The sequence below is a fragment of the Kogia breviceps genome, chromosome 16, assembly GCF_026419965.1.
Source record: "Kogia breviceps isolate mKogBre1 chromosome 16, mKogBre1 haplotype 1, whole genome shotgun sequence".
Classification (NCBI taxonomy): Eukaryota; Metazoa; Chordata; class Mammalia; order Artiodactyla; family Physeteridae; genus Kogia; species Kogia breviceps.
In genome coordinates this window covers 69,277,540-69,302,091 of record NC_081325.1, presented here as the reverse complement: position 1 = coordinate 69,302,091, position 24,552 = coordinate 69,277,540, and the positions used below count along the sequence as shown (strand labels likewise).

Genomic DNA, 24,552 nt, shown 5'->3' with positions numbered 1-24,552 from the left:
AGCCCATAGCCTCTTATGTACATTGTCCTCATTCAAAAAAAGGGCAAACCACTATTCAGACAAATGTTCAGTTTTATTGATTTAATTTTTACACTAGGAAATCTCACAGCAGAAGTACAAATCGTATGTACAAGTATTTATATCAATAAAAATTTCCATTGGTGATTTTTTGGCAGAATGTTGGTTTTGACTATATGTGGAATAAATATGACCATGTAAAATCTGCTACACAGGGGTGTTCCTGCAAAACACTTGAATAAATTGAGTGTGAAACAACAATAATACAAATGGCTAATTAAATTGGGTGATGACTGAAAGGCTATAAATATACTTCACTCCAGTTCCACGAGCAGATCTCCTTCTCCAACTGTGTCTCCAGCTTTACAATGCACCGATTTCACCTTGAATTTAAAAAAAAAAAAAAAAAAAAAAAAAAGGAGGGGGGAGAGTAAGAATTATTAACGAGACCAGGAGGAAGCAATCTCGTCATGCATTTCTGGAAAGGAAGGGACAGCCTGGCGGGCTCTGGAGCACAGACGGAACAATCGGAAGCAGGGTGTCCATCCGAGGGGACCTGGAGCACAGGGGCGTCCTCGCCGTGGGCTGTGACTTGCCACCTTCCCCTCCGTATCTTTGTCGGCCCTAAAAGCTGCTGGTCACAGGGCATCTGTGCTGTCCTTTGCACAAGGTGCCCTCGGGGGTCTCAGTTGGCAGTGATTATGCTGCAGGAGTCTCCACAGCCGGGAGAGTTAATGGTGTACTTAGTGTTAAACAAACAGACCCACTCACAATTATGCAAGAGTCAAAACAGGTATTAATTAGCAGGAGAAACTCCCTAGCCTGACCAGAAAGAAGCCTCCTTCTGAAGGGAAATGAAATTGCTCGGAGAACGAGCACGTGCTCCTGGCGGTGCCACGTGGAACAGGCACTGGGCTCCCGTGACGCCGCCTCCGCACCCTTTCACTCCACTGATTTCTCCCGATTTTAGTCAACTGTTGCTTTCCCAAATCTGTGTTCACTTTTAAAACCAGAGACAGTCATTTGACTTGGAAGTTCTTGCTGGGGCATGAAGATGAACGATGGGTTGGAAGTTAATTGGCCGTCTGGGCAAGTGGCAAACGGGGAATGTGCCAGAGACGTGGGGTTGGGTGCCCTGGCCTGTGTCCTCGCGGCTCTGTCATGAGCCAGCAGCGGCGAGAAGGGCCTTCTCCCCTAGTGTTCCAGCCCGGGGTCTCTCGGGACGAAGAGAACCTGTGCGGTGACACTTGAAAGGCCTCGTTCCACAGGAGCTCTTTGCACTGAAGTGGCTGCTTTTTATGATCTGAAGCTGCCGGTGTTTTTATAGGATCTATTTGTCATGATGCTGCGATTCCAGAGTGGAGGACCTGCTTCCACTGTGAACGGGTCCCCGGGAGGAAAACTGGCCTCTCAAAGCAAAAACTGCCAGCCCCAGGCTCAGGGGCCCGCTCCTCCTCGCCCTGTGGGGCAGGACTTGGGCTGACAGGGCAGGGCCAACGTGCGAGTTCACCCAGAGCCCATCGCCACCCTTGACAGCACCAGGGCCTCCCCAGGAGACCCAGGCCCCGAGGACACAGACCACGCAGACGGGCAGGCTCCTCGATCCTTCAGGGAGCTAAGGCCACGTTCATTTTGGCGTCAGTGCCTCAGTCCAGCACACGGGCCGCTGGTGTGCATCTGATGTACATTCTGGGTCCCCCAAACGAGGCCATCACAGCGGGGAAAGCTCATGACAGTAAAGCAGCGTAAATGCTGACTAATCCCAAGGGACAAATAGAATAATTTTTACAAGAGCAGAAACCAACACTTTCTTGTTCATTCCTTAAAGGGTCAGCAGGTATGGAAGGCAGGATTCCCGCGAAGTCGCAGGGCGTGCCAGTCTCCTCTCCCAAACCCCGATGGGGACTGGGTGCAGCCGCGTCTGATGCCCCTCCAGCCTGGTCACACGCTGGGCCTCTGCCCTCCTGGCTGGGGCTGGACTGGGGCGGCCCCCTCGGCCTGCTCTCTGAACATCGGTTTCATTTCCTTTGGGGGAGGCAACTGGAGGCTGTGTCTCTCTGATGCAGACTTCACTGGCAGCTGACAGTACCTTCTGCCAGGACACCCACTGTCCCCAAGGCTCAATCGCGCCTTCCAGGCACGGCCACAGTGCAGGACACAGCCAGCCTACACTGCTGTCCCCACCCCACCCGACCTGCCCCGCCTCTCCTCGCTCCACTGTGTGGTACTTTCAAACCAAACCATCCTTCAGGAGAGGATCATTCCGCTACAAGTGGTGCCTTTCTAGTCGCAGGAAGAATAATGAAGTTATTGCTTGAAAGGACTTTTCTATTTTCTTCAATGAGAAAATTCATTTAAGAAGTTTTACTCTTAACAGATTTCAGTACTAATACATCTTTTTTTCCTCCCTAAATCGTTAAGTCCCATGCATGGATGTGGGTCTTTCAGCTCCTCTTTAAAAAAAAAAAAAAAAAAATTTATTATCTATTTATTTATTTTTGGCTGTGCCGGCTCTTCGCTGCGGCATGCGGTATCTTTAGTTGCAGCATGCGGGTTCTTTAGTTGCAGCATGCGGGATCTTTAGTTGTGGCCTGCGGACTCAGTTGTGGCCTGCAAGCAGGATCTAGTTCCCTAACTGGGGATCGAACCCGGGCCTCCTGCACCGGGAGCACAAAGTCTTACCCACTGGACCACCAGGGAAGTCCCCCTTTCAGCTCGTCTTGATCTAAAAGTTAAGTGTTCTCTTTGTGGAGAAATTATCTTGAAGAGTTGCATTAATTTTTGCAATCTCTAAAACCATTTCCTGCTGTGTCACCTAAGTCTCAGATAACTGCCTCTCAGACAGATGTAAACGTTAAAAATTAAAGACCCCTTAATTCGAAAGACATTAAGGTGAAGAACAGTTGTTCTTCAGACTCTCCTGGACATGGATGCAGAGCAGAGAGCCCCGATCGCAGCGCCCTGGTCCGCAGGAGGGAGAGGCTGGGAGAGACCCTGTCCGCCGTCCCCCTCAGGCCCCAGCCGTCCAAGATCCCAAGGTGGAGGCTCTGCTCCCCGTTGCAGCGGCCCGGCTGGCGGGGCCTTGGGGACATACCTTGCCAGATTTCCCGGCTGTCATGCTGTTCTGCATCTTCATGGCTTCAATCACACAGATTTCCTGACCTTCTGCTACCTGGAAAATGAACAAAAAGTGGGCAGAAGTTTTAAAAGCATTTGAATTTTGCAACAATGTTCAAGAGTGAGGGCATTAAGAGAATCTTTTTGTCAAATGCTCTGAAATATAATCCAAAGAGCAGCAATAGCCTCTAATACTTCATATTCCAAGTACATCTTTGGGGACCGCAGAGAAAGGCCATTCCCTCTATCATCAAGTCCTTGTTAGAAAAACATCCCTGATATTGGAGGCTCTGGGTGCTGCTTGTGGGGCCTCCCCTGGGAATCTCTGAATCTGCCTCTGCCACAGAGCTGCGGCAGAAATGGAATGCCTTCCACTTACGTGAACGTCCAGGATTAGGATTAGCACGTCTCTACGGACAGAAAGATCTGTGGTTTCCGGGCGGAGGGGAAGGGGGAGTGCTTGCGGGTGGGAGCAGGGGTTCTCTGGGGGTGATGAAGTGCTCTAAGATTGACTCTGGCGACGGCTGCAGAGTTCTGTGAACAGACAGAAACCACTGAAGTGCATGCGTTAAAGGGGTGATTGTACTGTATTGTGAACTTTATCTCAGTAAAGCTGTTAGCAAAAAACGGAGCTTCTGTCTGTAGCCCTGGGGGGGGGCCCAGGCATGGGGGCCACTCTCCCAGCCTCTGCGTGGCACGCCAAGGACTGACAACCCGGTGGCTCCCAGAAAGCGCCTTCAGGGAGTGATTTCTGGAGCTCCACCCGTTCCCCGCAAGGAGGCCGGCAGCTCCCAGGGGCACTGGCTCAAGCTTCAGAGCTCAGCTGCTTGCCTTCCGGGGTGAGGGAAATCCAGGCGGAGCTGGGTCTGAATCCCCTGGGGTTAAACCTGGGACTCCCCCCCAGGAGTCAGCTGTGACTACAGGTCCTTCGATCTTTTCTCCTTTCTCTGCCTTTGATGGGTAAGCACCAAGGAGCTGGGCTTGCAGTTTTCTCCTATCCTTGTGAAACGGGCCTTGCCTTGCAGTCTTTGAAATGGGAGAGTTGAATTTCCTGGGGCACCAGGCTGTGTGGGGTGCTGGTGGGCATCCTGGCGCGGGGCTCCTGGACCCTTGTGCTCATCCAGCGTTGCATTAGTGCCCGGAGAATGTTCTTTCCTGAAATCCCCAGATGATCTCCAAGGCACCCCCCCCCCCCCCCCGCCGTGGGGCACAAGCTGTCTCACTGGCATCGGGACCGCGTGAGCCCTACACGTTCCTCTCCTCTGCTGATCAGGTGGTGGGCTGCTTTTTCCTGGCACAGAAATATAGGAAAAGAGGGGATGCCAAAGCTTTGGTGCTGGCACGGAGGCGACACTGCGCTGGCGAGCTGGGCACACACGCCACGCTCGCGGCCCTTTGGGACTCACCGTCGCCTGGCACCTGCATTCCAGAGGGCGGAGAACTTGCTAGGGTCGCCCTTCAACACGCAGAGGGAGAGCAGTGAGGGAGGCTCCAGGGCAACGCGGGACCCAGTTGGGGTGTCAGAACAGCCAGCCCTCAAGGCGTCATTTCCGAGCCTTTTTCTCCCTTTTCAAAGGCAGGCAGGGACCAGGCAAGATGGGAGGAGGGCACGTCCCCAGAAGTAGCGCCTGCCGTGTAGCTCCACACGCAAAATGCTGGCGGGCCCGGGGCACGGCTCTCAGGCAGAGGCTGAGGGTTCAGAGCTGGCCTCACGCGGCAGCATCCCCACCCAGAGACGGGGCCTCCCGGCATCAGGGCCCGTGGCTTTCTGGGAAATGGATCTGATATTCAGCCCCGGAAACTCCATCCAGCAATCAGTGATCGGCTGTGGGAACTCCTTCCTCCCCGATGGACCAGCGCCCGCGGTGGGCGGCTGCGTGCGCTCGCCTCGCCCCCTCCCCCAGCCGGGCTTCCTGTGCTGGCGTCCGACCAGCCCCAGCCCCACGGGCTTCCCTCGGGCGGGGGCGGGCGTGAGCTTGCCCTCCTGCAGCTGCTCGGCGCCGCTGGCCAGAATGCTCCGTGGGGTCTTTAAGTAAGTGAATTCGCAGTTAACGCGACTATGAAAAAGAAACAAATGACGCTGGGCGATTTCCAGTGGTCACTAAGGGGGCGGAGACCAAACGGACAATGATGGCCATAAGAAACGCGCAGAAGGGTGGCGGCTGGGCCCCGGGCCACAGCCCCACTCCAGGCTCGCGCTGGCCAGGCTGGAGGTGAGCGAGAGCCTGGGAGCAGTGGGGGACGGACGTGAAGCTTCTGGGGCTCCACTGTCGCTGCCCACTGACCGCCTTTCCGGGCAGCTCTGCGTGCTTGTAGCGAGAGGGTGATCTGCAAAGAGGTGACACGCAGGCGACTGCGAGTGGTCGGGCCCCAATCACCCATCAGAAAAACAAAACCTCTGATTTAGCTGGAGATAATCCGGGAGACGTGGGAACGTCCCCCAGGTAAAACACCCCCTTCTCTCAGATTGTGTCACTCTGGCAATTTGATTAAAAGGGCTTCAGAGGGCTTCCCTGGTGGCACAGTGGTTGAGAGTCCGCCTGCCGATGCGGGGGAAACGGGTTCGTGCCCCGGTCCGGGAGGATCCCACGTGCCGCGGAGCGGCTGGGCCCGTGAGCCGTGGCCGCTGCGCCTGCGTGTCCGGAGCCTGTGCTCCGCAACGGGAGAGGCCACAGCAGTGAGAGGCCCGCGTACCGCAAAAAAAAAAAAAAAAAAAAAAAAAAAAAGGCTTCAGAGAAAGTGCCTGCGGATTGGAAGTGCCAATCTGCTGCCAGACGGGCAGCGCTGGCTGCCCTGAATCTGGAACCATCCTCACGGCTCTGTCGTCCTTTTCTTTCCTGTTTCCTCTCCCTAGTTTCTTTCCCTGTTTCTGCTGGTCTCTACTTATATCATTTGGTGGAAATTTAAGTAATTCATTTCTCTTTCTCCGTTCACTCACGGCAAATCTGCTTTGCAGTTTTTGCTCATTCGTCCCTAAAAGAGAAAGAACTCTTGGACGTTGATCCTTGATATTCCACCAAACAGTGAGACACATTTTGGTCAGCAGACACATGTTACACGTGCACACACGCAAACACATACACACACATGAACCTGACCTAAATTCAAGCTATTTCATCCCTCAAAAACCCAAGTCAGGGAAGCAAATACAGTACAAACTGTACCGCAAAGGACACAGACGGGGCTGTGACTGGGGGCTGCTCCACCCACCTGCTGGGCCCCCACGGGCCGCAGTTCCAACAATAACCCGGACAAAATGACACAGGCCTCTCACCTCAACAATCGGGAAGCCTCCTTGTCCAGAGGTGCCTGCCCCCTCCCCTGCCCTCCCCGAGCTCGGTTCCCCCGTGTGCTCAGAAAGCGGGGACATTAACTGGGTGAGCAGAGAGGGCGCCTCCGCGGCCAAGCCTCCCCCGGACAGTGCGCAGGCGGGGTGCGGCCGCAGCGGGGTTTGTGGGCGCACACTCCCCCAGCACTCCGCTGAATCGTTGCGTAACAACTTAATGATTGTGACAGGATGTCTCCAACATCGGGCTTACAAAATGGTCACAAGCCTCGCAAGTCTCTTTGATAAACCTACTCAGCCTGATGTACTTCCCCGCTCCCTGTCTAATTGGTGTAAAGTTTGGAGGTCTGAATCCTGTATCTTTCATCCGGCTTATTGCGTCCTCTCCTTTGACATGAGGTCAAGGTTCACATTCGCATCTGATTATCGGAGCGCACTCATTAAGCGGGAGCCTGCCTTGCCCCAAAATGAGTAAGCTGGGGAGAAACCTCAGCCCATTTACTCAGCAGATTTTAGCATGCTTGGGAGGCCTGAATGTCACCCCGCACAGCTCTGTGCTGCAGCGTTTCAGACATCTCCAGCTGATGATTAATTGTGAGTGATGGCAAATAAAATCCAGTAAAGCCAGCTGCTTGCCACGGTCGGCAAAATGGCTCTGATGGATACAGGCTGCCAATTTTCCAGTTTTACTGGCAAGTCTTCCAAGTGTAATTAAGGGAAGTTATAAATGATATGGAAATCTATCAAGTTCCATTTATTTTCCGAGGACTCTTTCCCCAGAGACTTTTATCTTCAAGCTTATAGTCTGCTCTGTTGTGCTAATGATTTAAACCACTTCTTATTTCTGATTAAAGCCCCCAACATCCTCTACTAAGTTTGCTTTACTCCTTCCCGAGAGATGAAAAGACACAGAACCTTCTCCAGCACGTGTCCCTCTGGGACAACATGCTAAGGCTGGGACACATTTGGCAACTTGTATAGTTCAAACTGCAAATGCACGAAGAAAGCCCCAAGAAGGTGCACGAAGAGAAAGAGAAGGGAAGGGGGGAGAAAGATCTCCACCAAACATAAAAGGAAGTCCCCAAAGTACAGACTTGAAAGCTGTGCTCAGGACCAGATATTCATCAGAAGGTGGTGTAGCTCACTAATGTTATTTGATTTGGAATAAAAGCATGAAAATGATGGCAAAGGCCTAAAATTGGAGACGTAAAGGATGACTGCACAGTACTCCATTTCTCAATTTCATCCTTCAGAGCCACAAAATGGGGGTGATACAGTGACGGGATGAGATTTACAGTAACAGCTGTGGTCTTCCCACACAAGGGAGGCCCTTCTAATGGGCTGAGGTCTGTTTTGAACAGACGGGGAGGAACAAAACAAGGTTCCCTATTAAGAGTGTGCAGTCACATTTCTGATAAAGAAAATGATGATGGGAGTCAGGTTTCCTCCAAGACAGTCCCCTAACCCTCTTCTGTCATCCACAACCAGGACTGTTTTAAAGGTGTTATCCTTTAGATACAGGAAAGAGGCCAGAAACGGCGTGGAGGGTTTTTCCCCCGTAAGCCTACGCTCTAGCAACTGTAAAGGATGCACAGGAAACTGTGCCAGTGGCATATGGCTTTCTACTGTGCTAAACATTCATACAAAAGACAGGTTCATCAGTCATTGGAGTATCTGGATAAAAAATTAGCTCCTGATGGATGGTATTTTGAGCTTACCTGCTGCTAGTACATTACCAGAGAAACACAGGTTTTGAAACCCACATGACATTAGAAACTGCAGACCATGAAATACGACACGTGCAGGAGCACACAATGTACGCCAGATTATACAAAATAATAAATAAGCTATTTAAACCCTCTGCCTAAAATTGGGCCCACTGCAAGGAACCCTGGGTCACTTCTACACAGGCCAATTAATGCACAGCATCTGCTGTATAGAAGCCGGGCATGAAGCACTTCCGAATGATTTCAGCAATTAAAAGAGAACTGTTTCCTGCCTGTTCAGACAGCAACTGTTTCAATGCGAGAGTGAGCACCAAATCACTGTGTGCAGCCGAAAAATTAAGTCCCCTTTTTTGGGGAAGAGGGGTGGGTGGGAGGAAGAATTTTTATGGAAAAAGGAGCCTCCTTTTGTTGTCCTACATTCTGTGTTTTCTGCCAGATTAGACAGAAGGCTCGGAGGGCGCAGCGGCCCGCTGCAGTCTCCCCTTCTGCTGCACCGGCCACCGGAAAGCAGGGATCAATATCAACCCTGCTGCCGACTCCACGAAAGTGAAAAGCCTTCAATTACGTTTTTTAAGGTTGTGCTACTTAGAACACAGGTGCCTGAATGCAATGCATTTTGAGGCCCTTAGATCTGAAGAAAGACGCAGTTAACAGCCACAAGGAAAAGGCATCTCGGATTTGGTTAAAAGGCGCTGCGAGGATCTGAGTATAGTAACTTCCTCTTTTCTGAGACGGTAAGATAGGCTGGTTAATATCCCCTGATATTTCCTGAAGAAGAAACATGCGCTCCCATCCCAAGATCTTCGCGTAAAGAGGGTGGGAGAAGAGACCCCGGGGGGACAGGGCAGTATGTAAGCAGTGATGGAAGGAATCACGATCGAATTACAAAGAAAAGAGAGGGCAGGTGACAGAAACGCTGCCAAGCCCCTTATCTGCGGGGTGAGGACTCCCTGAATGGGTCTGATCACTGGCGACTGGCTCAGGAGCGTGCTGCTGGGGCCTCCTCCCTGGATGTGCGCTGGGCGTCTGAGCGGGAGCCCAGAGGGCTCGGGGGAAGAACACAGAGAGGCAGCCAGTACAAAACGAGCCCCGTTTTCCCGAAAATTCCTTAAAATGAAGAAAACTACTACTCCCTACCGCCCTCTAAGTTAGCCCAGAACTGGAACCAGAACCTCTAAGTTACAAAGAGAACCAGTTAAAATTGATGTCATTTATATGGTACAGCACCTTTAACAACAGATCAGCCTGGATCCTCGGCCTCTGTGAAGTAGGCTGCTTTAAAGGACTCAGTGAAATAATGATTTTTAAAATTTACTAATTTTTTTTTTTTAAGCAAAAAGGTGAGAGGAGATATTTTGAAACTTGTTAAGGCTGGGGGGGCTGTCTGTCCTCTTCAACAGTGTTTAAAACAAAGATAACATAACCCCTAATTCCAAGCAGACCCTCCCTTGAAAAATAAAATCAAGTGCCAAACTTGTAGAAGACTTGTCTACAATATTTACTGATTGATCTATAAAAATATTTTATCTTATATTGCTAATTATCATTAAGTTAAACTGTAAAAATTCCCAAATTGTTACCACCAACAAAAATTAATCATAACATTCAAAAATAAATGTCATCTGGAAAAGATAAAACGGCCAAATTCAGGATAGCCATTACCTCTGAAGAGGGCAGGACAGGAATCCTCCTGGAGAGAGGCCACGGGGCAAGTTCACCGCATAAGCAAAGTTTTATTGTTAAATAAAATCTGAAGCAAATATGGCAAAGGTGAGCAGAGAGCTTATGTACTTGTATTACTCTCTACAACTTTCTGTACGTTTGTAATATTTCACAACTTAAAGTTTAAAAATGTTACATAATGAATGCATGAAGCTACATACCTGCTTTGGAATACAACCTGAGGTGAGGGTGAAAAACCGGCACCTTGTCAAATAAACCATTTGAATAATCACTGCTATAAAATATGGAAATTTAATCGCTGCAATTACTTCACAAGTGTAAATCAAGGCATCCAGAAACTGGAAAATCCATCAAACAGCCGAGCCAGGACCTCTGCCAGGGAAAGGTGCAGCTACCGAGACCGGGCCGCGTGAAGCCCACGGGTCACCGCCAGACAAGCACGTCAGGAAGGCCCCACCCGGCCCTTCCCATGGGGAAGACTTAAGGCCAAGGGAGGCTTCAAATCCTGTTTCTTCCAGAAATGAAAAGAAAGGTCTCGTGCCAAGCTTATTCTCAATTTCCCCTACATCAGCTGTAAGCTCCGTTACAGAGGGTTTAGGGACAATGGGCAGGTGTGAATATCGTTCTCTGAAACAGGGCACCTGTGTCTCCAGAGTGGCGGCATCCCCCTGCCTGGAGGCCTCTCCCCAGAGGAGCACGTGCACGGAGGAATATCAATCAGGGCGAAATCTGGGTGTTTCTCCCAGAAATCATGACACAGTTTCTGTTCTCCTTGGTGCATTTTTGTAGTACGCGCCACTTCTGCCTAAGACGTTGTTCATGAGAACAGCTGTAATTACCCTTCTACCGCTAAAGGTCAATTCTGTCATCAAGCGGATCGTCCCCATCTTAGCCCTGCAAAAATACTCCAAATTCTGTCTTACTAATATCAAACAGGCTAAGTGGTAAGAAAAAGCAGCAACAGGTACTTAATATCCATCTATTATTTTACCTGGTCTTCCAAACGAATAACTCACAATATAATCATTAAGAAACAAGGAAATGTAAACGGGTATACAGCCTGCTTCTGGTTCATGTCTCACTTAATTTGTGATGTTACTGAGTAAGATGAATATTTCTGATGCAAAGCTGAGATGACTGCAGAATCTAAACGTAACTAGAAACCATCTTAATTAAATACAATATTAAAATATCCCCACGGGTTGCCTCATTTTTATTTTGTTTCTGATATCAAAGTCAAAACGAAAATTGTGCCACAAACTCAGCAGCTTGAAGTCTAATGCTGGGAAAAAAAAAATGTATTCAGCATTATTCTGAAAGAATATATATTTTTAATGTTTTTGTTCAAGGAATCATAAAGATAGAAGTTTAAAAATTTAATACAAGTTATTTTTTAAATGCTAACTTTGATTATAGAAGTGCCCCTGGTTTATGGTATTATTAAATATACAGAAAAATAGGTATTTTTCAAACTGAAATGAAAATCAGTTATTGTAAAAATATTTTCAGAAGGCAGACAAAAAAGGCACATAGGAAAGGCATATAAAAGTCATTCTTGGCAACTGTTTCCCGAATTACACGTGTGATTCTAGGTGTTCTCAATCCACTCCTACGTCATTTCTTTCTGGTTTGCGTGCTTGTATGCATTTTACTGCTTATGAACTGGCATCCCCTCCCGACATACTCAAAAAGGTTATTATACAATCATTGCACAAATGATTTTCCTACCACATTTAATGTTAAATAGCAGGCAACAGACACTGAAAAAGTATTAGCGACGTTTGCTGGGTGAACTAGAAACGAGCACTTAGAGTAAAACCCAGCTTCTGGAGCTGAGAGGGAGGGGGACCTCTCCCCAACAAAGCTCTCTGAGCACGCTGACCCTTCCAAATGGCCACCTCGGATTATTTCGTCCTGAGCTTCTTAAGCTCTGTTAACGCTATTCACTTCGCAGAGCAGATCTGCCCTTTATTGTCTATGACACTTTTGTGGAGCAGGTGATTGCCAGGCTCACCACTGTAAGATCTGTCAAGTTTTACTTATGCTAAATATAAAAATTACAGACAACTGGGATTTAAACTATAAAAAAATAACATTACAAAGAAAAATAGAATACTTGTAGGCCCTTAGCTGCGTTTCTGGTCCTTGTTTTCCTTGAAAATACACAGAGATGACTGATTCCGTTATCTTCCTACTGATAAGAGTGGAACCTGGCTCAGCTAGTGTTATTGCTAAGGACAAGACAACACGCCCTACAGTGTTAAAATAATCTTAAACCGCAAAACTTAAAAGCTACAAGTGTTGTTTTCTTATAATGGCCTCAAGTATGTGCCGTGCCTTAGGTCCAAGGAAATTTTCGAGTGTTTTAATTACACAAGGCAGATTTAACTCTAGAAGTTGTTATAAGAGCCGACGATTAAACATCCCACCCCCTGCTTTTGGTTTAGCTATTAGCAGTTTGGGATACTTTTCACAAATAATAACTCAAGGGAAACTACTGTCTTATCAAAACACAATGGTACAGAATATGGAAGGAAGTTCTGCCAGGACCAGAAGTGGCCCTGGAAGCTGGAGAGAGGAATGGAAGCAGGCCTTCCGTGACCAGCCCAGGCACCTGCGTGTGCCGAGCATTTATTTACAAGTAAGGGGACCCGGAGACCAGAAGGCGGTTCAGCAACCCGCCCCCCAACCCCCCACGGTGTGCTCTGGCTTTAGAGAAATACATAAAATAGAGGCCCCAGTTCCTTCACAAATCAAACCAGTCCTGAATACCCACGTTGAATTATCAGTGGCGGCTCCCAACATCTGAGCTCCCCCCATGAACCAAGGACTAACGCCACACTTCCATTTCACCAAAATGCCTAGCTTTCCCACGCTAACTTATTAACCAGGAAATGGAAAGCACGAAGGCTAAGCCCTTCTGGTATCTGGAGCAGCTGCTGGCAACAAGGAGGCTGCAGGCCCCCTGCTCTCCGGGGAGGGGAGCCGACAGCCTGAACTGCCCCCCACCCCCACCCCCCGGTCCCACCACTGAGCTCCCAGCAGGGGCTGCCACCCCCTCCTCTCAGGTTCTGTCTGACTCAGGTGTTGGAAAAGTGAGGATTCCAGTGAAATATGTATTTCTTTTTCTAAGCACAAATGTGATTTTATCATTAAAGCCACACAGTTAGGACCAACAAGCTCAGGATGGCTGTGCACAGCCTCTGTGGCTTCCAGGATAAGCTTAAGGAGGAAAATGGCAAAAACCACAAACCCCCCCCCCACTGTTTTTACCAACCTACACTTCTAGTCACTAGGACGTTGTCCTGACTGCTCTGGTAATGTAGCGAGTGTAGACATTCTTAACGTCAAGGCCAGGGGGCTGTCTTCTCAGGAGCCTAATCCTTCAGAACCAAGAGATACAAGACAAACCTCTCCCAGACATTCAACACAGCATCTTCATTAAGCATCGCCTCTCCCCAATCCTTAACACTAGCGTGTTTGACAATCTTAATGAGTGTTTTCTTCCAGCAATGTCAGTGCTTTCAAAGTAAGCCTAACGACTCACAGCTCCTGAACCTCTTTTATGCTCTTCTAGAAAAGCTGGTAGTTGTTCCGTTTCTGTATCATCAGGTAAAGCAACTGTTGAGTCAGTTTTCCAACTGCACTTATCAGTTTCAGGGCTAATCATTTAAACAACTGAAACTGATCGTTTTTTCTGAATATTCATCTACCGTAAGTACTTTTCTAGAGGCTAATGCCAACCAACTGCATGAGTTTTCCTCAACGTTATCTTACTTACGTTAATGAAGAAATACAGAGGCAGTTTTAATGTAATCTTTACAGGAAAATATATAAACTCCTGTGACATAACTGAAATACAAAATGGAATCACCATATCATCCATTAAAGACTGTCACGTTTGGATGTTATTTTCCAGCACATAAACAAAAACGTGGGGGCTTAAGCGCTCCCTAGAAACCTTCTGGTTGCCTCTTTGTCTTCTATTTACTTTTGCTGCTGATCAGTAGATTTCTATCTATGCGCTGCTACAGTGAATGTATCCTTTTGTCCATAGCGTGTGCTACCTTGAGACTGAACGTGTGAGGAAATATTACCATAGCTTTGATTTGTGCCTTGATGGCACAAGGTCAAGATGAAAAAAATTCAAACTGTGATCCTAAATTTTATTTCGGAAGTGCTCTGGTACTATACAGATTACAGAATTAACTTTCCTTAGTACCCTTCCTATTTATTCCAGAATATGTGCAAAAAATTCCCCCCCTGGGGGATCATTTCTTGGCATGACTTCTCTAAGGATGCTTAAACCACAGAGAGCTAGAGAGTAAACAGAAATTTTAAATGAAACGCTTCCTGAAACACTAAATTTGCCAAAAAAACAGTGAATCTGGCCTTATTTCTGTTCCAGTCCCTGGTCATTTGGGAGGAGAGGCACTCAGAGATATTGTTACTAACCTAATTCAGATGTGAAGCTGTTGGACAAAGAATGCACAAAAGCTCCTCTGCTGTTCTGTGGGGTAGTATGGCTCAAGAACGAGATCCTTCTTCAGTCTGCAACAGCCCCGAGACACACACACAGACACACAGAAGTACGGTCCTTACCAGGTCCCCAGGCTCGACAGAGACGGCCACCACCACGCCAGGCATTGGGGAGCGCAGAATGCTGCTTGTGTCCTCGGCTGCTTTTTCCAGCATAAACTTGTTCAATTCTGCGGCGAGTTTGGTTAGGATATGCACCTTGTACTTAAAGGGAAAAAGAAAGTGAGGTTAAATGATGAACTTTTCCTCAAATGTAGCACTCATTCAAAATCACTTTTTTAGCTTTTAAATTACACCATCTCTCAAGTCAAGTGGTTTTTCATGATTGTACACAAGAGCAAAATATATCAGTTTGTTCCTGCCATACATTGTGAACCCGTTGTTCAAGAAATTTCTGGGAAGTACAACTACTCCGGTAATTAATTAGTGATAAATAATAATCATCCTGTATCTTTTAAGAAAAACACCTCAAAATTTTATAAAGAAAACAGAATTTCCTTGTATTCCCCTCACCACTTGCAAACTTATCCGAATTGACACAAATTCCGCAGCTGGGCCGGCCCACGGGAGAAAGGGGTGCTGCCAGCAGACGCCGGCAGGTGGCAGCAGAGAGCCGTGTCAAACTGCCTGCTCCCCCAAGACAGCGGCTGGACTACGTATCAGTAAGTTAAGACAAAGGGTTTTGGTGTTCATTTTGGGCAAAATAATATTTTAAAATGCACCTTTTTTTCCAGTGACATAAAATGTCATGTTCACGATTGAAAAAGTTAGCTCTTCTTTTTAGGCACAACACCTCGTGGTCTTTCCAATGTAACAAGACGGTTAGAGTTTATAGAGATGAAATATAACGTGAATATCCTCTACACTGAGGCAATAATTCTAGATTTTAAAACCACTGAAAGAAACATGATCTGCAGGGCTTCCCTGGTGGCGCAGTGGTTAAGAATCCGCCTGCCAACGCAGGGGACACGGGTTCGAGCCCTGGTCTGGGAAGATCCCACATGCCACGGAGCAACTAAGCCCGTGCGCCACAACTACTGAGCCTGCGCGCCACAACTACTGAAGCCCAAGCGACGAGAGCCCGTGCTCCGCAACAAAGAGAAGCCCCCACTCACCGCAACTAGAGAAAGCCCGTGCACAGCAAAGACCCAACGCAGCCAAAAATAAATAAATTTTTAAAATAAAAATAAATTAAAAAAAAAAAAAAAGATCTGCACAGCCCAGTACTTTAATGGCACATTTTGTAGGTGGCTCTCAAATAATGAGGGGTACGTTAAAGGCAGTTCAGTCAAACAGAACATTTCTAATAAAGGGAATTTCTGCCTGGTGGGAAAAAATCCTAGATCTCTGTGAAGAAACACATGAGCCACAGTTTGCTCTGTTCAAACAGAAACAAAATAACATGGCTGGAGGAAGTTGGAACCACCACCTGAAGATTTTCAAATTTCTACCAAAGTGCATTTCCCTGGGGGAAGACAGATGCAGTATCCAGGCAGCTCCATTTTGTTGGGAAAAAGCCGCTGTAACTCAAAGCCTCCTGTGGGCGTCGTGATGGCAGGGAGGCACAAGCAAAATGGAATCGCCCTTAACGCTGCCCAGGGGCGGTGAAATCTCTTACGTGTGCTCTCTGTGGGGCCTGGTTTCAAAAGGCGTGGCGGGAGGGCCCACAGAAGAGCTTCGATGGCCTCAGTTCCAAGCAGGTTTGCGACAGACACTGTGACAGGTTGAACAATAACATCTTTTGCATGTTTCTTTACTCCTGAGTGGTGTGTTTTGCAATCAAGACGTACAAGTGTCTGCCAGTTTCCAAAGGATATGATCCTTAAGTGAAATTACAGTGCAAATAAAAGCTTTTTGCTCCTATTAAAATTCATCTGAGTCATAAGTGGTGAGGGAAAAAAGCAAGGAGAGTGCACTCTGCTGTCAGTCGAATAAACATTCTGGGCAGAGGGGCTATTTATCAACGACGAATTGTACCTCAAAGTCCTTCATTAAATCTATGGGAGGGAGGCTACAGGGAGAGGGGAGAATATAATCATACCAAATTGCACAGTTCTAGTATCTGTGCTCTGTCTGCCTTGGAGAAGAAAATCCAACATCCCTAGAAGCATCGGGGTCAACAAAAAAAAGTTGCTTCCCTGGCCGGCACCGTCCTGCGCAGCTGCTCCTCGTGACTCTCAGCACTGGGCCCAGTTGGCTGGTTTTTCCCAGAGCGTACAGATCTTTTTTCTTCTTGTTTTTCGCACAATTTGACTTCAAAATGTGAACTCAGGGAAAGTATCTTTCTACACGGAGGACAATATGACTTATCACATTTCACCACAGTGGATATTTACCCTTAAAAACTAAAAACTAATTTTAACTATATCACAAACGAGCCTTAATATAAATAAAATGCTAAGACTGTCCCAAGCTCCATGTCTCCCCAGAAATGACAAGATCCTGACTAAAACTGGATCCTTTTACTATTTTTAAAATTTTCATATCTTTGGATTCCTTTCTCCGTAGGACTCCTGCTTTGCTTGGAAAGAGATGTAAAAGAGTCACAAAACTCAATGCCTTTAGATGCAGTCTTTGTTATTGATGAGATGTTCCTTTTCCTTTTGTATTTGTTTATTGTTCTTAAATCTGTTTGGGGGATAAGCGACTTATTGTAAAATCACAAGTAAAAAATAACAACGGCGTAAGTGCCTCAGGAGAGGCCCTGTTGCACATAGTTGGCTGAGACATGACCTTTCTGAATATAAAAAGCGGCGGCAGAGAGAAGGTTCTCTTTTTAAGACTACCTTTGATGTTGCCCTGACCTTCAGCGTGCCCACACAAACACGGCTTCTGGAAACAACCCCTTGGCTGGCGGTGCAGCGGGGCACGGGGCGCAGGCCAGGATGGGAGCTGAGCGGAGAGCAGCATATGGGCCCATCAGAATGAACTGCCTGGTGAGAACCGTAAAAGCTTTTCGATGCCTCAGAAAAGAAGTCATTTAAGAATGTACACTAGGGCTTTCAGAGCTTGTGATCAAAACTGCTACTTATTGGTTCCTCTGAATTCTTAGGGGGCAAGGGCAGAGCAGCCAACGGGGTGAAAGATTTCAGGAAAAAGCCCCATGACCTGTGCAGACTTTGATTTTATGCTAAGTATTTGAATATTCCTCACGGGCTCCATAGAACTTTCCCGGAGAGTTTTGATTTTCAGTTGTTGTTGTTATTGTTTTCAAGCAGAGAGACCACCAACTCGATGTTTTGGGGGTGGGGAGGCCAAGATGTTACAGGCTCATTGACGGGACAGAGAAGCCAGAAGGTTCTCCCTCTGCAAGGTCTGGAGAGACGTCAGCAATCAGGATTCGAGCCTGCTTGCTGGTGGGGCCGGAAGCTGGGCTGCTCCCGGGCTCATGAGGGTAGAACCTCACCCCAGGGGTGTAGGGAGGTGCTCTCCAAACCACAGTCAAATTATTAAGTTCTTGAAAACACGCCTCGCAATATAAGTTGGAGCAGAGAACAGGTGCTCCCCGGGGCCTGGGCTCCAGCTCCCCTACCCACAGGGCACCAACAGGCAGGAAAGAGGCTTTACCTAATAACCTAACTATGGTCAACCAGCCCCAGCCCCAGCTTCTAAGCAAGTTAATTTTGTGGTGTCTGCAATGTAAAACCATGTCTAACAAGAAAATTTCTCCCAAAAAGTTCAAAAGAAAGAGAGAAAAATCATACCAGACGTAAAAAGGGTCAGGAAGAAAACTGTAAGAGATGGAAAATCGAAAGGAACACAATGGCATTGTTATAAAAATGAACATACAGCTCTTAACAGGGAACCTGACCGCGGGGAAGAGGTGGGGGGCAGAGCCAGGCGGCTGCTGGCGGAGGAGAGGCCAGTCCTGGTTTGGGGGGCAGAGACGGCTTTTTAAGCAGACTCGGTTAACAAAAACATCCTGCCAGTGGGCATGCCCAGCCGTGCCCTGCACACACCCCACTTGGCGCCCCGGGCAGCAAAGAGCCCTCACAGTGGACAGGCTGCCCTCAGATGGTCACACGACACCCCGTCCTGCTGGTGTCCGTGTTAGTTTAGCACATGCATCTCCTCGTGGGGCTTAAATCCCTGCTTCTCCCCAAGGCCTCCAGATCTACCAGCGGCGTGACACATCCCACGTGCTCACGTGCTTGTTAGACTCAGGGCTCTAGGGGCCCCTGCAAGAGGAGTGCATCCAGTTTGTTTATGTATTTTTTCAGTCGTGATTTCAGAGCCTCTCCTGTCTTTCTTTGCTCGTAAAGTAGCTCAGCTCCGGTTTTCTTCCCTACGTCATTCTCCCCATAATGAGGAGCATACGTATGTACAGCTGATACACTGCTCGTGCTTTTTCACATCCACTGTGGGCCCGCTCAGCCAGCTCGGACTCAAGGATAAATGATGAAGCTTCACTGTCAATTACCTTTCATCAATTATCTTAACATCCTGAAGCACTGGCCTTAGACTGTACATCGACCTTCACTAAGTAAGGTGGCAAAAACATTTCTTCAAATACAAGGATCTCTTCTCATTCAAAGTTTTACACCTTCTGCCCCAAGGGTCTCCAACCCTTAAGCTGTGTCTTCATTTCCGCCTCATGGCAGTGAGAGCTAACACTCAAATGCTCCTCTAAAAGTCTACTTTCCTAACTCTGAGCCAGAGGTAAACTGTCAATGTTTTTAAAGTGACAGAATGACTAGATGCAAAAATGAGGATGCGTCTTTGAAAACATCGGTGTTTCAGAAAAATAGGGAAAAAACCCCCCACAAGATATATAAAGCATTTAGGTGGAATTAGAACTGTAATTCAACCTTATTTTCCTTTCCTACAGTCTTCCTGGGATACATAATTAACACTGGCGGAAGAACAAAGCAAGGGTTCCAAGCCAGGCAAAATACATTCCCCCTCTACTTCAGCATCAGGTCCTACAAAAACCAAACCAACAACAATGTTCATGAAACAATACTGAAAGCACACACAGAATTAAAGCTGGAGCTGTCCTGCTGGAGGTACACCCACACGAAGAAGGGGGAATGAACAGACAGCAGTTAGAGCGCCTGGCACCGCTGCAGCCACCGGGCCGGCCTGTTAGCATAACGCTGTGACAGCTCCATCGGTACGGTCTCAAGGTAGCTGTCAGTCAAGGATGCATCATTTAATCCAGCAGCACTCGGAGGACTTTCTCCAACAACCCACATGACAGCATATCTACAGCTCTATTTATATCAGCACCCAGTTGTGTTTACAATGCTGTTGTAATTAGAAAAGACGCAACAGGCAGCAATATTATTGAGATCTCCATTTTGCAGTACTGCCCCGTAAAGTGTGATCTTGCTTCACAGAGTCATGCTAAATGACAAAAGGCTATTTTCTTCAATCTCCCGGCTCAGACAGGACTTCATTTGCAGCTATCTATAATTAGATTAATGGTGTAGTGCAGTACAAAGCAGGCCCACTTCACATCAGATAGCATATGAATTAGGACAAACACTTATTTCAATTCCAGGCAGAGAAAGCAAAGACTGGGGTATTTAGCATACCCTTTATGGCGGAATGAGATGTTAATTGTGTACCATTACCTCTAAACTGCTTGCTTGTTGTATAAATCACTGTGCTAATTGATGCAGAGATAGAAATGTAGCCACAGGCAAGAAAGCAAAGGAATGAGGGCTGAAGATGGTGGATAAAGGATTATCGAGTAAAACCATATGGAGATGAGGTTCCTTTGAAACCTCTCCTTTCTGCCTGTGAACAGGATCTCTTAAAAGTACAGAAGTCTTGAATCAGGAAAGAAAATTTAATTTTTCGCATTTCTTTTTAAAAACACAAATTTCTTTTAGAAGTTCCTAGCTGCCAGAAATCCAAATAAGAGGCAGGTGGAATTAATCTGAATATACGCTTATAAAAATACAGAACGTGTAGTTTCAAATAGTTGGAGCACCCTAACAGGGTTTTTGGATCATAGGTTACTAAGTAACACTTGGAAACTACCTGAAGCAGATGTTTCTGACACATCCACAGGGCAAAAATAAGTTTTTCCCGAGACTTGAGGTTGTTCTTACAGACCAAAGCAAAATACAGAACAAACCTGTGCTGGTTTAGGAGTGTGAAAATGAAACAGCACAACTCAGATGGGACTTGAAACCACAGTCTTTTAATTGAGATCACACAACTCGTCTCAGGACTTAATGAAGCTCAGGTTCTTTAAGTCGCATCGCAGAAAGAATTCAGTGAGAGACAAAGTGATAGGTAAGAAGCGGATTTATTACATTATAAAGCAACTATACTCCAATAAAGATGTTAAAGAAAAAAAGAGAGAGGTGGATTTATTTAGAGAGATACGCATTCCATAGACAGAATGCAGTCCATCTCGAAAGGCAAGAATGGCCTTGGGAGAAACACACTCCACAGACAGAGTGTGGGCCATCTCAGAAGGAGAAAGGCCCCGAAATGTGGGGTGGTTAGTTTTTATGGGCTGGGTAATTGTCATAGGCTAATGAGTGGGAGGATTATTCAGGGGAAGGGGCGGAGATTTCCAGGAGGTGGGCCACCGCCCACTTTTTGATCTTTGATGGTGGGCCTCGAAACTGCCATGGTGCTGGTGGGCGTGTGGTTTAGCATGCTAATGTATTATGATGAGCGTATAATGAGGCTTAAGGATTTACTGGAAGTCCAATCTTCCGCCATCTTGGACCTAGTTGGTTCTAACCAGTTTTTGTCATGTCTTATGTCTATGTCTCATTCTTTTAAAGGTTGGACCCTGGCCCCTTCCCTCCCATTTCAATAAGATTTTAATGATGTAGAAGCATTTACTGAGGATGTGAAGCCAACAGAAGAGAACCATTTTTATCTGCCATTGAAACAATGGCAATGCCATCACCAAAACACTCAAATCCGACTACTGCAGTTCGTGATTTCACATGGATAGGGAGGAACGTGAAAGGAGATCTTTATTCTTGTTTTTTCTTTTTTTCCCTAAAACTAGCAAAAAATGATAAACAAAAGCACATAGTGATTTAAAATGCTTCTCCTTCGTAGTTAAAATGTCCCATTCAGCACGCAACAGCTCTTACCAGGGTAAAATGAGCGTCTCAGAAGCACAAATACAGACACCAAATGCTATACGCAAGAAGTCCAGCTGTTAAAGATCCATAGATAAACGTGCTCTTCGGAAGCTCGCGTGTTCACAATTTTTTTAAATAGCAAAGCCACAATAAGGTGCAAATTACTGCTGTGCACTTTTTCACAAATTCAGCTGCTTAGTAATTAGCACCGTTATAACAAAACTTTATTATAGTAAAGTTAATAGTTCAAATTCTCAACTTGATAGTAACAGTTAATATATCCATCTATTGCAAATGCACATTTAAGAAATACTGTATACGGTTTAGCCTTGTGAAATACAAATACCGTATTAACGTGCAAGACAATAAAACAAGGTCCCAAGAAACTAGAACGTCTCGTTCAAGTTATCACCTCTGTAACTTGGGGGGGAAAGTCCGGCAGCTCCTTGGTTGGGGGCAACAGAACACCTGTATTGCAACTGCAAAGTCAACAGTTTAAGGTCTGGGTCATAATGCTAAATAATACTTTTAAAAAAAAAGCAACTCTGAAGAAACATCAAGGGCCCTTGAAATGGAAACAAATGCCAGCAAAGTAAAGAGTGTGAGCTACCCTGACATAAGGCCTCCCAAGCGTGCAGCAAGGTGACAAAAATGGAAACGCACTGAAGGAAAGCTCTGGAAGCAGGGTGAGGGCCCGCTCCTGATCATTAATCACTTGTTTAGACCAGTTAAACTAGAGCAGCCCAGCCTACAGGAAAACTCCAACACACCCCTCACTTGTGGGTCAGCGACGCTGGTGTTAACAGGATAAAATATATGGCTTCTGATACTGCGTCCCAGTTCCTCAGCATTTGCTCCCTTTAATCAAAAAAGGCAGTTAAACACAAAGTACATCAGTTAGGTTAGCTGTTTAAGGACATGCAATTGACACTGTCAATATGCTGCAGTGACATAATGTGTCACTTTCAACATGACCAGCTACATTTATGAATCAATCTAGCCTCAAGGTTTCATTTTTTAACTGCTAAGTTGGTTCTTGAACTTCAATGTGCCACAAGGAGCCTCGACGGCAGTAAGCAACAATCTCATTAAGGGCAGTGTTTGAGGGAAGAATCACAAAAATAAGAGATGGGAGGAACATTCTAACAAAACAACAAAAATGCATGAAGTCCATTTCAGCAATTCACGTTTCAAAATGCTGGCTGGCTAAAAAGGGAAAGGTTTCCAGAAAAAAACTTAAGGCCAATATCAAAACCTTCGATGGGGCTTCCCTGGTGGCTCAGTGGTTGAGAGTCCACCTGCTGATGCAGGGGACGCGGGTTCGTGCCCTGGTCCGGGAGGATCCCACGTGCCGCGGAGCGGCTGGGCCCGTGAGCCGTGGCCGCTGCGCCTGCGCGTCCGGAGCCTGTGCTCCTCAATGGGAGAGGCCACAGCAGTGAGAGGCCCGCGTATCGCAAAAAAAAAAAAAAAAAAAATACCTTCGATGAAATGAGTTAGTAAGTTTGTGTACATCTCCAGCTAGTTCCTAAAACACAACATCCTCTGGAGAGGGGATGTTGGTCAACAATGCAAAAATCTAACCTAATTTTTCTTATTGTGTCTTTTAATCACAAGGGTCCTTCCAATTCTAATATGCTAAGGTCAGCAACTTTCCTTTTTTAACAATAGTGCTGAAAATTAAATTGAAATTAATTAAACATTAAATCCAGCACTTAATAATGGGATTTATTTCCTCAGTTGGGCTCCACTGAGGTTACTTTCCTTGTAATTTGGAACACTTTTGTCTTAATACAAACCCAGAAATGATGGAAAAGAAGAAAAGCTACTGTACGGGGAGCCAGCCCCACTCCTGGCCTGCAGGGAAGGGGAGTCTGGAGAGCAAGTCATCAGCGGGTTCCTGAAGGAGGCTGTTAATGGGACAACCTCCCTGGAGCTGGGTGCCGTGGGACGCTGGGTGCACGTGTGCCCTGATGAAGGCGCCCAGCCTCTGCCTCGCCCAGGTGCCCACAAGCTGTCTAACATATGCCACAAAGGTAATTTGCTGGGATAAGTGGCACTTTCCCGTCCACAAAGCCTAGTCCATTGACAATGCACTGTACAGAACTCACAAAACAGAACGCGTGCATTCTGTTTGATCAGGAGCCTCCGTGACACGTTATGACGGTAATGAGTCATTTCTTTCTACTCTACACAAGAAAAATATTATAGATCTTTGAAAGCCTTGTACTCAAACAGTACCAGCTCACATCATCTGTTAACATTACAGGCTGTTTCTATTCTGCATCCTGAATTGCTTTATGTAATTACGAGTTTATAAGGTATTTGGTAAACCAGTTAAAGAAGGTGCCTTTTTAAAGCACTGTATAATTTGGGGTACAACGAAACGTTCTCTTGAAAATCTATAATTAGGGCGGCATCAGCTTACAGAAAAGTACAGGAAAATGTTATAAAAACACAACTATGTAAGTAAGCACACAGGTAAGGAAGTGTACCATTTTGCTATGTCCTCAGCCCTCTTCTCTTCTCTGTGAATTAGTCTTTGCTCACCTCAAGTTAAAGTAATGCTGTCTACAGGGTGCAGAGTGAGCAAGCTTCGGGGAAAAGCACTTTGGGGAGCTTGGCCTTCCCGTGCAAGTTCTTCAGGCCGAGTTGGAGCACGAGAGGCCTGGGAAGCGTGCCAACGCCAGGTGCTCGTCCACAACGCTTTGACTTTACAAGGGTTCTTTAAACGATAAAATATTTCTGCTATTACGCATTCACTGAAGAAACCCAGAATCTAATACACCAAAATGCTGGCTTATATGGGTCAGAAATGCAGAAACGAAAACATGTAAAGATAAAGCAAACAAAGCTCAAGATGACAGTACTACCATGTAGTAAACTGTTGACCAAGAAGATCAAAGCAGAAAACAACTAAAGAGAATTATAGCATGCCTCCCCCAAATATGCCCCTTTTGGTGAAAGGACTGTTTTGAGCTGAAAGCAATTAGCTCTCTGTCCTCCCCTTCCTGTCTAAAAGTTGGACATAATTGTGAAAATGACTATACTACCCAAAGCAATCTACCGATTCAATGCAATCCCTATCAAATTACCACTGGCATTTTTTACAGAACTAGAACAA

The 24,552-nt window shown here is 46.6% G+C and overlaps 1 protein-coding gene and 1 non-coding gene across 7 annotated transcripts in view; one reads left to right on the top strand and one right to left on the bottom strand.

Moving 5' to 3' along the window:
* Window positions 1–24,552, bottom strand: part of PCCA (propionyl-CoA carboxylase subunit alpha) — a 369,338-nt gene that overhangs the window by 17,432 nt on the left and 327,354 nt on the right. For 5 of the 6 annotated variants that reach the window (XM_067016618.1, XM_067016615.1, XM_067016616.1 and 2 more), the window contains exons 22-24: window positions 14,434–14,574; window positions 3,113–3,190; window positions 332–401 (exon numbers count right to left, since the gene is read on the bottom strand). In XM_067016618.1, the coding sequence (XP_066872719.1) occupies window positions 333–401; window positions 3,113–3,190; window positions 14,434–14,574 (288 nt within the window). In that variant the 3' untranslated portion in view covers window position 332. Of the gene's footprint in view, window positions 1–56; window positions 402–3,112; window positions 3,191–14,433; window positions 14,575–24,552 lie in introns of those variants that run through there. The other variant, XM_067016619.1, reaches the window with a different exon arrangement.
* The window catches only part of LOC131743361 (uncharacterized), an 88,318-nt gene that overhangs the window by 46,855 nt on the left and 16,911 nt on the right, over window positions 1–24,552 (top strand). The gene's annotated exons all lie outside the window — the stretch shown is intronic.